The 12,289-nt window shown below is 53.0% G+C and overlaps 1 protein-coding gene across 2 annotated transcripts in view; it reads right to left on the reverse strand.

Moving 5' to 3' along the window:
* The window catches only part of TTC38 (tetratricopeptide repeat domain 38), a 30,802-nt gene extending 19,304 nt beyond the window's left edge, over positions 1–11,498 (reverse strand). For both annotated transcript variants that reach the window (XM_010366314.2, XM_030914831.1), the window contains exons 1-6: positions 11,398–11,498; positions 10,879–10,956; positions 7,348–7,429; positions 5,644–5,815; positions 3,978–4,151; positions 952–1,027 (exon numbers count right to left, since the gene is read on the reverse strand). In XM_010366314.2, coding sequence (XP_010364616.1) covers positions 952–1,027; positions 3,978–4,151; positions 5,644–5,815; positions 7,348–7,429; positions 10,879–10,956; positions 11,398–11,430 — 615 coding nt within the window. In that variant the 5' untranslated portion in view covers positions 11,431–11,498. The remainder of the gene's footprint in view (positions 1–951; positions 1,028–3,977; positions 4,152–5,643; positions 5,816–7,347; positions 7,430–10,878; positions 10,957–11,397) is intronic.
* Between the last annotated feature and the right edge of the window lie 791 nt (positions 11,499–12,289).

The following is a 12,289-nucleotide window of genomic DNA, read 5'->3' on the forward strand; positions in this document are numbered from 1 at the left end:
GGAGGGTGCTGCAGGCCGACTAGGGTAACTACTGGGGGAAGAACCCCAGCCAGGATGTTGGGAGGCACGGCCTGGAGCAGGCAGCTGAAAGGACAGCCGTTGCCAGGTCGCCTGGGTGGAATCCGGCTCTGCCATCTCCGAGCCATGTGGCCTTAGGCAGGCTCTAGCCTTGGCCTCTGAGCCTCGGGCCCCTCATCTGGGCAACAAGGAGTTGAACATCACGTGGGCAGAGCTGTGTGGACACAAGCAGACACATATAAAGTGCCACACAGAGCTGGGCACAGGAGCAGCTGTCACTCCCTTGTGCATGGCAGCCCCTCCATGGGCCTCAGTTTCCAATCTTGCAAGAAGAGAAGTACAGGAGAGGGACCCCCAGAGCATGAGACCACCCGCGCCCCATGCCTGACAGCTTAAGCCTGCCATCTGGCCCTGGGACCAGTTATGCATGGGCGCCCAGCAATCGTCATGATTGGCCATCATCACTCAGCTCCCTGAACCTCTGGTGCCGTGAGTGATGCTTAGAAATGCAAAGTTCAGGAAGGAAGAGGCAACGTTTATTTACACTTTGCCTCCTACAAACTCCTGTCCCTGCAAAGCAATGTGGGCGCTGGAGCCAGGCAGAGCTGGTGGGAGCCCAGACCTGCCACTCAGTGCAACCCCAAGTGAGTGGGCTGACCCCGACTCCCTGTACCCCATCAACCTCATCTGTAGACGTGGAACCAGTGTTAGCTAAGGAACGTGGCTCTGGGGACCTCGGGGGGCCACAGGTGAATGACAGCCCCTGGCAGGCAGCAGCTGCTCACACTAACTTGAGCTCCCCAATCTCTCTGAGGAAGTGAGAGCGGGGATGGGGTTCACCAGGGTCACACATGAATGGTGCCCCTCACATGCCCTGGTCCACCCGACAGCTGTTCCCCGAGGGGTCAGGCACCTTGGGAAGGACCCACTTACCTCTTTGGCGAGTTTTTCTGCCCGGTCGTAGAAGTTGGTTTCCATCAAGCCAAAAGAGTAGATGCCTTTCACATAGCTAAACACAGAAAAAATATCTCAGAATACAAAATGATGGACAAGTAGCAGTTTAAATTGTGTCCCCACAAAGATACACTGAGGTCCTAACCACCAGTACTGGGAATGTGACCTTTTTTGGAAATAGGGTCTTTGCAGAGGTAATCACGTTTAGAGGAGGTCATACGGGATTAGGGTGGGTCCTAACACAACGACTGGCGTCCTTAGAAGAGGGCTGTGTGAAGACACAGATGCAGAGGGAAGGAGGTAGGTAAAGACCAAGGCAGAGTGATGCAGCTGCAAGCCAAGGGACTTCAAGGCAACTCCGGGCACCGCCAGGCACTGGAAGAGGCAGGAAGGACCCGCTCCTGAGGCTTTGAGGGCGTTGGCCCTGCTGACACCTTGGATGGGACTCTTGGCCCTCAAAGCTGTACCTATGTGCTGCTCCAAACCACCTAGTTTGCAGCCCTTTGCTATAGCAGCCACAGGAGACGGACACAACCTCCAACTTCCATGCCAAGCTCTGTGCTTTTCAGCAATTCCGTCCTTCAGACTGGTGAGGGGCAAGATGAACATTATATCCGCACAATAATCCCCAAACCCAGCACAGAGAGCGGCCCTGCTCCTCAATTAGCATCCCACCTTCTAAGAATCAACACGGGTCTCCACTGAGAATAACAAGGGTTCTTTCCCTCCTGTCTGCATGGTGACATCCACCCAGAGGCATGACCCAGGGGCACCGCCCTGGGAAGCCTCCGTGACCTGTGGCTGTCAGCAGCTCCTCCTTGGCTTCCTCAGTGCTGTACACGGTCCCCTGCCTGGCCTGGAATGCACTCAGTGGACAGCTGGGTCCTCCTCAGACCCGGAGCTCCTACAGGCTGGGACCTGTCTGTCCAATTCACCCTCAGCGCAGGCCCAGCCCAGGATGGGCTGGAAGACACTACTGAATAATTGCACACTTCCAATCTCTCTCTCTTTTTTTTTTGGAGACAGAATCTCGCTCTGTCGCCCAGGCTGGAGTGCAGTGGCACAATCTCAGTTCACTGCAACCTGCGTCTCCTGGGTTCAAGCGATTCTCCTTCCTCAGCCTCTTGAGTAGCTGGGATTACAGGCACATGTCACCCACACCCAGCTGATTTTGTTATTTTTAGTAGAGACGAGGTTTCACCATGTTGGCCAGGCTGGCCTCAAACTCCTGACCTCAGGTGATCCACCTGCCTCGGCCTCCCAAAGTGCTGGCATTACAGGCGTGAGCCACCGCGCCCAGCCCACACTTCCAATCTCATCTGCAACTGCACACCCGAGTATCTAGGGTGGTCACACATGAAACAGATTTCTTTCCTGTGATTTCTTGGGGTTAAGTTAAAACAAAATAGAGCAATGGGGCTTCTGTTTGAGACGAAGATGTTAGCCTCACTACTGTGCAAGGAGATTGATTCTAGTTTTTGTTATTCATTGAAGCAATGTTCTTAAGCACTGGCTTCCAGAGTTATCTTTAAAATAATATACATATGTATCGTGTGTTTACTGGGGTCATTTAATCCTCAAGACTTAAGCTATTTCTTGTATGCTTACTGTGTGACAAGTACTACTAGGTTCTTATGATGGTTAATTTTTTACGTGTCAATTTGGCTGGGCCATGGTGCCAGTTGTTTGGTCAAACACCAGTCTAGATGTTGCTGTGAAATACATATTCTTTTAGAGACGAAGTCTTGTTCTGCTGCCCAGGCCGAGTGCAGTGGCATGAATGCCAGCTCACTGCAGCCTCAAACTCCTGGGCTCAAGAGATCCTCCCATCACAGCCTCCTGAGTAGCTGGAACTACAGGGACACGCCACCGTGCCTGGCTAACTTTTTTCATTTATTTTTTCTTTTTGTAGAGACAGGGTCTTGCCATGTTGACCAAGCTTATCTCGAACTCCTGGGCTTAAGCAATCCTACAGCCTCAGCTTCCCAAAGAGCTGGGATTACAGGCATAAGCCACTGTGTCCAGTCCTGTGAAGCTATTTCTAGATGTGATTTGAGTAAAGCAGATTACCCGCCATGTGGGTGGGCCTCATCCTATCAGTTAAAGGTCTTAAGAGAAAGACTGAGGCCCCTAGAAGAAGAAATTCTGCCTGCAGACTGCCTCCAGATGCGAGGCTAATGCTGACTCCTGCAGAAATTCCAGCTTGCTGCCCTGCCCTACAGATTTTGAACTTGCCAGCCCTCACACTCACATGAGTCAATTCCTTCAAATAAATCTCTATCTCTCTGTCTCAGAGCTCTCTGGGCTTCTCTGGAGGGTGCTGACTAAATAATACAGCTTATTAACCTCTCTGAACCTCACAACTATCCTGTAATGAAGCTGCAGTGAAGTCATTCCTGTGTGGTGGTCACTGGGGCTGTTCATGCACATTCCAGGCCTCCTTCTCTTCCCAAGCACAAGGTAGAACTGTACTTCCTGGTCTCCTGTGGGTGGGCGAGGTCATGTGATCAGTTCTGGCCAATGACTTGGGAGTGGCAGGGTATCCTTTTCATTCTAAACCTTTAATTGCCACTGTAAGCCCCCCCAGGAAAGCTTGCTTTTCCCTCTTAGTGACAGGTGTGTCCAGAGGGCAGCTGCTTCATCAGCTGGGATCCTGGATGCAGACAAGGACATGGCGGCAGAGCCCTCATCCCTCCTAAGGTGCCATGTAGTATGAGTAAAAAATAAACCTTTGCTATAATAAGCTTTGGGGAAGAAGAACCAGGGGATGTTTGTTACTGCAGCAAAAACAATCCCATACTGACCAATACATAATGGTACTACCTCATTCACAGGTGGGATGAAAATCAAATGAAGAAAGTGAAGCCTTTGAACTTTAAGGAACTAGGAGAATAGCAACAATGGTCCCATTATTTTTAGGACAGGCCCAAGAGAGTCACCATATTTTTAGGGCAGAACAGAGAGATTAAGAAACAGAAACAATGTGATTTCCAGCTGGCACATACCTGCTTAGGGGGATGTCAGGTGTCCAGAAGGGGTAAACTCGAGCAACAGAATCTCGCATCTGTTCCTGACAGCCCAGGTAAAAATAAGCATCATGGGAAAATTTCAGGGCCAACATGTCTGATGGGTGGTCCCGGAGAATCTGTTCCCATAGTTCACAGGCTTTCAGAAAGTTCCTGGAAACCGAGAAAGATTTCTCACCAACACTGAACACATAGTCCACCCACACAGGGAATGTAAGAGGCATCGTTTCTCACCAATGCCATGGTCTACATGGACGTGTTTTTTTAAAAACCAGTTTCTGGCCGGGCGTGGTGGCTCCTGCCTGTAATCCCAGCACTTTCGGAGGCCAAGGCAGGTGGATCATGAGGTCAGGAGTTCAAGACCAGCCTGGCCAAGATGGTGTAACCCCGTCTCTACTAAAAATATAAAAATGAGCCAGGTGTGGTGATATGTGCCTGTAATCCCAGCTACCTGGTAGGCTGAGGCAGGAGAATCGCTTGAACCCAGCAGGCAGAGGTTGCAGTGAGCCGAGATCGTGCCATTGCACTCCAGCCTGGGTGACAAGAGCAAAACTCTGTCTAAATAAATAAATAAATAAGTATCAATTTCTGTGTTAGGTTATGAATCAGAAAACTGAAAACCCAGTGGGAAATTTTACTGTTTAGTTCAACTGGAAAAAAAAAAAACTGGTTTAACAAATTGCCGAGGATAATCCCACCGGAGACGGTCAGACACATGCAGGAAGTCTCCGAGGTGGAATGACACCTGGGATGACTCACCAGGAAGACCAGGCAGCACCTCCCCAGTCTCTGGGTTCGGAATCCCTGAGCCCCTGCACAATCGGCTAAGGTCATGTAACTCTGCAGGGCATCTCACCTGCCTGAGCAGATATGGGGGCTGTCCCAGAGAACGAGGGAACCAGCGTGGGAACAGTGGGGGGATGACGTGAAAACCAGTGCAAGAGCAAGGAACATATGGGTGAAGATTTGATTTGACTGTTTATTTCCCACCAGAAGAAGCATGTTTTCTTCTGTCTTCCCTAACCTAGTAATTTCTGTAGTGTGACCCTATTATTTTTGTAAGGAAAATAATACACAATTTACTTAATGAAACAAAGTAAGTTACTTTCTTTTTTTTTTATTTGAGATGGAGTTTCGCTCTGTCGCCCGGGCTGGATTGCAGTGGCCGGATCTCAGCTCACTGCAAGCTCCGCCCCACGGGTTTACGCCATTCTCCTGCCTCAGCCTCCCGAGTAGCTGGGACTACAGGCGCCCGCCACCTCGCCCGGCTCGTTTTTTGTATTTTTTTAGTAGAGACGGGGTTTCTCCGTGTTAGCCAGGATGGTCTCGATCTCCTGACCTCGTGATCCGCCCGTCTCGGCCTCCCAAAGTGCTGGGATTACAGGCTTGAGCCACCGCGCCCGGCCAAAGTAAGTTACTTTCAACACTAAGTTGGGAATCTTCACCAACTGCTTCCTCACTCAGCACTCCACCAAGGATGGGGAAGCAAAGAGGATGTGATTTTCCAGTGAGAGCATCTCAAGAGGCAAGGAGAGAATCGCTCTCCCATCCCGCCCTGCTCCCAGGGGCGTCAGGAAAGGGATACCCTGCCAGTCCCCCAGCACAGCCTCAGGGTGCCAGCTCCCGGCTCAGGGAGGCCCCTCACCCCTTGGCAAATGTCTCTACTGCAGACACGTGCAACTGCTCCCGCCTTGTCAGCGGCTGGGTTCTTGAAATCTCCACCATTGTCTTCACAGCCAGGTCCAGTTCTTTGTCCAGCTTCACGGAGCTTCCAGTGCCAATCAGTACAAGGCCAGTAGAGATGGCGTGGCCCATCGCTGGTGGGAGGTTAGAGAATGGCTGGTGGTTCAGCCCAGCCCAGCCCAGACTCCATATGTTACAGAGACACCCCATGTCCCAGGAGGGGCCAGCCAGGCAGCAGTAGGCTGTGCACTGTGGCCCTGATGACTGCAGAACTCAGCCTCGGTGCTTGTCAAGCACAGAGGGAATGGCAAGCCTAAAGGCACCCTTGAATATTTGTCTAGTGAGGGCACTGTGCTGAGTGCCAGTGTCTAAAGCACCTTCCCCTTCACTGGATGAGCCACTTAGCATCTGCCTGCAGGCTCATCAGTGGCCACTATCACACAGCCAGCACACGGCTCCCAGGAGGCATCAGTGGATGCTGCTCATGACGGTCTGGACCAAGGAGGCCCCGGAGCACAGAAGTCATGATCCCATCTGTGCTGCTCACACATGCTAAAAGTTAGGGTGGGGGTGTGTGCCTTGTGGCCCTCGCAGCAGCCTTGTTGGCAGGAGTACAGGCCCCCAGGCCACACTCTGGGAGGGCCAGGGTGTCCACTGGCATTTAGAACTTGATCACTGGCTCAGGCCTGGGACCTAAGACCCAACCATAGTGCGAGGACCACCCATGTGGCCCCTGGAAAACAGCTGGTGATTCCGATAGTCGAGCCCAGTCGAGCCCAGCCCAGCCCAGCCCAGCCCAGCCCAGCCCAGCCCAGCTCAGCCCAGCCCAGCTCAGCCCAGCCCAGCCCAGCTGATGATTCAGGTGGTTGAAGGCCCCTGATCAGGGCTCAAGGTCTGCTCAGAGTCCGAGCCCACCCCTGGCGCCTGGCTCCCCACGACTGGGTTTGGCTCTCCGTTCTCCCCCAGTTATTTCCTTGTATTACCTCTCCAGGGCAGTACAAGCCCCTGCCTTAAATCTGACCAGGCTGCAGCAGGGTGAGAAGGGGGTCCCTGCCACCGTGACAAGACCCTGTCCCCTCATCAGCCCTTCCCCCAGGCCTGGAACCTTGCTGCACCCTGGAACCACCCACCTTCAATGCACTGTGCTGGCTTCCCATGCCCGCTGTACACATGGCTTGCCTGGATGCCAGCCTCTGTCACCCATCAGTGACCACCTCACCCTGGCCACTTAGATGAGGTCTCACTGGTCCCCTGATGGAGGCTGCAGCAGCCACCTCTCATGTTCCAGGGATCTGGGCCTTGGATTCAGGAAGCTTATCTAATCCCAGTTGTCAACCACCAGCTGGGTGGCTTTAAGTACGGTCTTACTCTTGCCAACCCTCAGTTTCGTCATCTGAGAAATGAGATCAGCATCTTTATTCAATAATTGATGGTAATCAGAGAAAAGGCAAGAAAAATGCCTATTAGAACCTGGCATCTTTATGGAAGTGACTGTTTTTCCAAACACAAAGGCGCTGCCATCTTCTCTCCCTCTGTGCAAACGCCACCCTGGTTACTGCCACCCAACCTGCCTTCCCCATCCCAACCGTGTGCCTGTGATAAAGGAAAGAGAGAGGGGCTGGTTGCGTCAAGCGGGGTCCCTCCACCCAGGGAAGGTGTTACTCACCGAAGGTCGGATCTGCTGCTTTGAGCTTTGACAGGCAGCCCTCGATGCCACCGAGACTCTTGTCATTGGTCCATTTTACATACTAAAATGGGAAAAGGCAAAATAAGTCCTCACGGAGCCCTTGGATCATTCTAGCAAAGGTGTGGCTCTAAATCCAGGTTCACACTCTGGGAGGCCAAGGCGGGCAGATCGTTTGAGGTCAGGAGTTCAAGACCAGCCTGACCAACATGCTGAAACTCCATCTCTACTCAAAATACAAAAATTAGTGGGGCATGGTGGTGCACACCTGTTGTCCCAGCCACTTGGTAGGCAGAGGCATGAGAATCACTTGAACCCGGGGGGCCAAGGCTGCAGTGAGCCAAGATCACGCCACTGCACTCCAGCCTGGATGACAGAGACTCTGTCTCAAAAAACAAAAAATAAAAATGAATCCAGATTTGTTTTTCTTTGTAGAACACTGAGTGTTTTCTGGACTCTAACCCAAAGAAGGCATAACCTGGCTGATAACTTTCTTTATATGAAGAAATGAAATACGCATCACCCGAGGCACACTTTCTAAGGCTAGGGATGCTGCATTTCCAAAAAAGAAACATCAAAAGGCAGGTTCTGGCCAGGTGCGATGGCTCACGCCTGCAATTCCAGCACTCTGGAAGACCGAGGTGGGTGGATCACTCGAGGGTAGGAGTTTGAGACCAGCCTGGCCAACATGGCGAAACTCTGTCTCTACAAATAATACAAAAATTAGTCAGGCATGGTGGCACATGTCTGTAGTCCTAGCGACTTGGGCAGCTGAGACTTGGGAAGTTGAGGCAAGAGAATCGCCTGAACCTGGGAGGTTGCAGTGAGCCAAGATAGCGCCACTGCACTCCAGCCTGCGTGACAGAGAAAAGAAAAGAAAAGGGCAAGTTCCTCCTGACAGGTGACCTGCTACACATCGGCTTCTTCCGCCCTAAGAGGAGCCTTGAAGTTGGTCACGACAGGAACATTCCTGCTTCTTATTCATTCGTTTTAAAAATAGTCACAGTAAACATTCATTTTAGAGAGTCAGAAAGACACAAAAGCTGAAAGATAAAACTTATCTTTTTTTTTTTTTTTTAAATTGAGACATAATCTTGCCCTGTCGCCCAGGCTGGGGTGCAGTGGCACAATCTTAGCTCACTGCAACCTCTGCCTCTAGGGTTCAAGCAATTCTCCTGCCTCAGCCTCCTTAGTAGCCAGGATTACAGGTGTGCACACTGCACCTGGCTAATTTTTTTTTTTTTTTTTGAGACAGAGTCTCGCTCTGTTGCCCAGGCTGGAGGGCAGTGGTGCTATCTTGGCTCACTGCAACCTCCACCTCCCTGGTTCAAACAATTCCCCTGCCTCAGCCTCCCAAGTAGCTGGGATTACAGGTGCACACCACCATGCCTGGCTAATTTTTTTGTATCTTTAGTACAGATGGGGTTTCACCATGTTGGCCAGAATGGTTTCAAACTCCTGACCTCAGATGATCCACCTGCCTCAGCCTCCCAAAGTCCTGGGATTATAGGCGTGAGTCACCGCGCCCAGCCCATCGTCATTTTAAACAATTTGGTGTATTGGTACCTGGTCCTTTATTCAAATGCCTCTTTTTTAAAAAAGTCCTAGACCTATAATCATGCATTGGATTTTAAAATATGCCCTTTCAGTTATCTAACCTACATCTACACAGAATTAGTACATGTATGTATGTGTGTGTGTGTGTGTGTGTGTGTATATATATATATTTTTTAAGACAGGGTTCACTCTGTTGCCCAGGCTGGAGTACAGTGGCACAATCACAGCTCACTTCAGCCTCAACCTCCTGGGCTCAAGCAATCCTTCTGCCTCAGCCTCCCAAGTAGCTGGGACTATAGGCTACACAAGCATTTTGACAAGATAGAGGAGGGTTGGCACAGAGATTTAAAGAATTGAAGTTCTAACACAGGACAGCACAGAGACACCAATACACAGGACAAAATATGCACAGGCTGGGAGGATGAGCTACCACTGATTGGGGATGCGGTGTGTAACAAATCGAGTACTAGGGGCCGGGCGTGGTGGCTCACGCCTGTAATCCCAGCACTTTGGGAGGCCAAGGCCAGGGGATCACAAGGTCAGGAGTTTGTGACCAGCCCGACCAACATGGTGAAACCCCGTCTCTACTAAATATACAAAAAATTAGCCAGGCGTGGTGGCGCGTGCCTGTAATCCCAGCTACTCCGGAAGCTGAGACAGGTCAGTCACTTGAACCCGGGAGGCGGAAGTTGCAGTGAGCCAAGATTGAGCCATTGTACTCCAGCCTGGGCAAGAGGGCAAGAGTCCATCTCAAACAAAAAACAAATCGAGTACTCTAAAGAGGCCAGCGAGGTACAGGAAGGGCAAGTGAGCCAGGTGAAACAGAAATAAACAACTCAGATGCCCACAGCAGAGTCCCTTGGCAGGGCAGGCTGGGAACAGCAGGGCAGGCTGGGAACAGGAGGGGCACCCATGGCACAGCTCACAGCATTCCATCAGTCCTCTCTTGTTCAGCCAGTAGGCTTCTAAGAGCTCCCTGGGTCCTCATGTTATGTGGATGAAGTCAGTATGCAGGGGCCTCACCGCCCATGCCAACGCCAGCTTTAGTTTTCTATCAGTGTAGTTAGGCCCAGGTTCACCCTGGTTCTGCCTCTAATTCATGGACTACCTTCAAGTCAAGTAGGTTCAACTCTCTGAGCCTCAGTTCCCCTACCTGTCAAACAAACTAGTTGGATCTTCTGAGACTTCTCCTAGTTCTAAAACTATAGGACCCTTCATGGGTAGAGAAACAACTGGTAATGTGGCAGAAGGTGTTGGCACAGTCTAGGTGAAGACAGTATATTCACAGATGCATCCCAGGACAGGATACCATGTCCTAAGTAGCCGAGCCCTGCATCAGACCCTCAGCAGGCCACAAGGGGAGGCCCAAGGAGGCCAGCACCCTCAAAAAACATCCCCATGGCACCCACTGCTGTCCACCCACCACTCAGAGTCCTGGGGAAGGAGGGTGAGTGCAGAGGCCCTCTCAGGACGCTGTGGGCGGCAGAGATATGTCCCCACGCTCCCACGTCCTCCAGTACAGAGTGCACAGATGTACTGCCATCTATTGCTAAGGTCATGGTGCAATTTAAAAAGCATTCCCCAATTTAAAAACCTTCCCAGGCCGGGCACGGTGGCTTACGCCTGTAATCCCAGCACTTTGGGAGGCAGAGGCGGGCGGATCACAAGGTTAGGAGAACGAGACCATCCTGTCAACGGTGAAATCCCGTTTCTACTAAAAATACAAAAAATTAGCCGGGCGCGGTGGCGGGCGCCTGTAGTCCCAGCTGCTCGGGAGGCTGAGGCAGGAGAATGGGGTAAACCCGGGAGGCAGAGCTTGCAGTGAGCTGAGATTGCGCCACTGAAGTCCAGCCTGGGCGACAGAGTGAGAGTCCGTCTCAAAAACAAAAGCAAACAAACAAAAACCTTCTCGTAGACCTCCACAGAAGGGGCCAGGGCCTCTCTAGGCAGGCATACCTGGGTCAGCGTGGCATCAAACAGCTTGCAAGCTTCATTGCTTGTGGTGGAGAGCGGGAGCCTCGCATCCTTCCAGGCCTACAGACAGGAAGGAGGGAATGGCAGGGCTTTCTTCCCAGGAGCCCTTCAAACTTCCACACACACAAGTCACCTGGCCCCTCTGACCTCCACCTTCCTCATCTGCAAGATGGGCTCAAGCTCCCTGTCCCGGGCTGATTCCAAGGAGCCCCTCACCTTTGCGGGCTTCCCTGCGTCCCACGCCACGCCCAGTGAGCTACGATTTTTAGGAGGTCTTGGGGTCTCCCTAATACCCTGACAGGCGCCTCTTATTTCCCTCAGTGGGGACTCCACAAGAAGGGCCTCGGGTCCCTTCCAGGTGTTGCCGCGGACGCGCCCGTGCGCCCAGGGCTCACCCTACGCCCGGCGCCCAGGCCATGTCTCCCGCCATTCCGCTAGCACCAGGCCACTCCCAACACCCGGGGCCCGAGGGGCACCTGGCCGGGGGCAGCCTCCGTGTACCTGGCAGTCGCGCAGAGGTGAGAACGCGGCCATGTTGCCCCGGGTCGGAGTCCACGGGGAGCTGCGGACACCCGGGCCTTCCGGGGAGGGGCGGGGCGGGCGCGGAAGGGGCGGGGCGGGGCGGGGCGGCCGCGCTCTCCCGCTTGCTCACTGGTGGGTTTCGGACAGACCCGCCGTGGTCCAAGATCCGGGCCCGGCCGGACCACTCTGTAACGCGACGGGTCCGCGGACTCCCCTGCCATTGGGCTGCAGGAATCCGGGCCGGCTGGAGGGGCGCGTTGGCGTGAGCCCCCAGTGCACGCGCCTGCCCCCAAAGGACTGGAGCCTGGGGCAAGAGGGCGGGGACGCGGACCTGGGGATGCGCGCACCGCGGTCCAACCCCCTCCCCTCGCCAGGGGCTTCTCCCTGCAGGGGACCCTCCCGGGGAGGCGGCTGCTGTCAGGGTCCCTTGAGAGCAGAGAGCCCCGGGACAGCGGTCACTTTCAAGATTATGTCGTCGCGGTCGGCAGCCACACGCGCGCGCATGCACACACTCATTTGGCGTTCCGGACAGGCTTCACTGAGTCGTCCCCGCCGCCTCCCATCCTCCCTTCTCAAGGATTTGCCGCGGAAAAACCGCTGTCTCCTGCAGTAGCGGTTTCTGCCTCTGGGCTAGCCCGGCCCGGCCCGAACTCTGCCATCAGCCACACACCAGCCCCAGCCTAATGGGCTCCCCTAGTTTAATCTGCCCCCGCCCCAGGGTGCACGAATGAAGGACGTAGACCAAGTGCAGGGGCAGATCTGGCCTTTATTTAAAATGTTGATATTTTGTTCATCATGGACTTTTTGCATTAGTTTTGATTTTTGAAATATTTCATTGAAATATTTGTTTTATGTGAGAGCTGAAAAGATA

This window comes from Rhinopithecus roxellana, chromosome 13, assembly GCF_007565055.1.
Source record: "Rhinopithecus roxellana isolate Shanxi Qingling chromosome 13, ASM756505v1, whole genome shotgun sequence".
NCBI lineage: Eukaryota > Metazoa > Chordata > Mammalia > Primates > Cercopithecidae > Rhinopithecus > Rhinopithecus roxellana.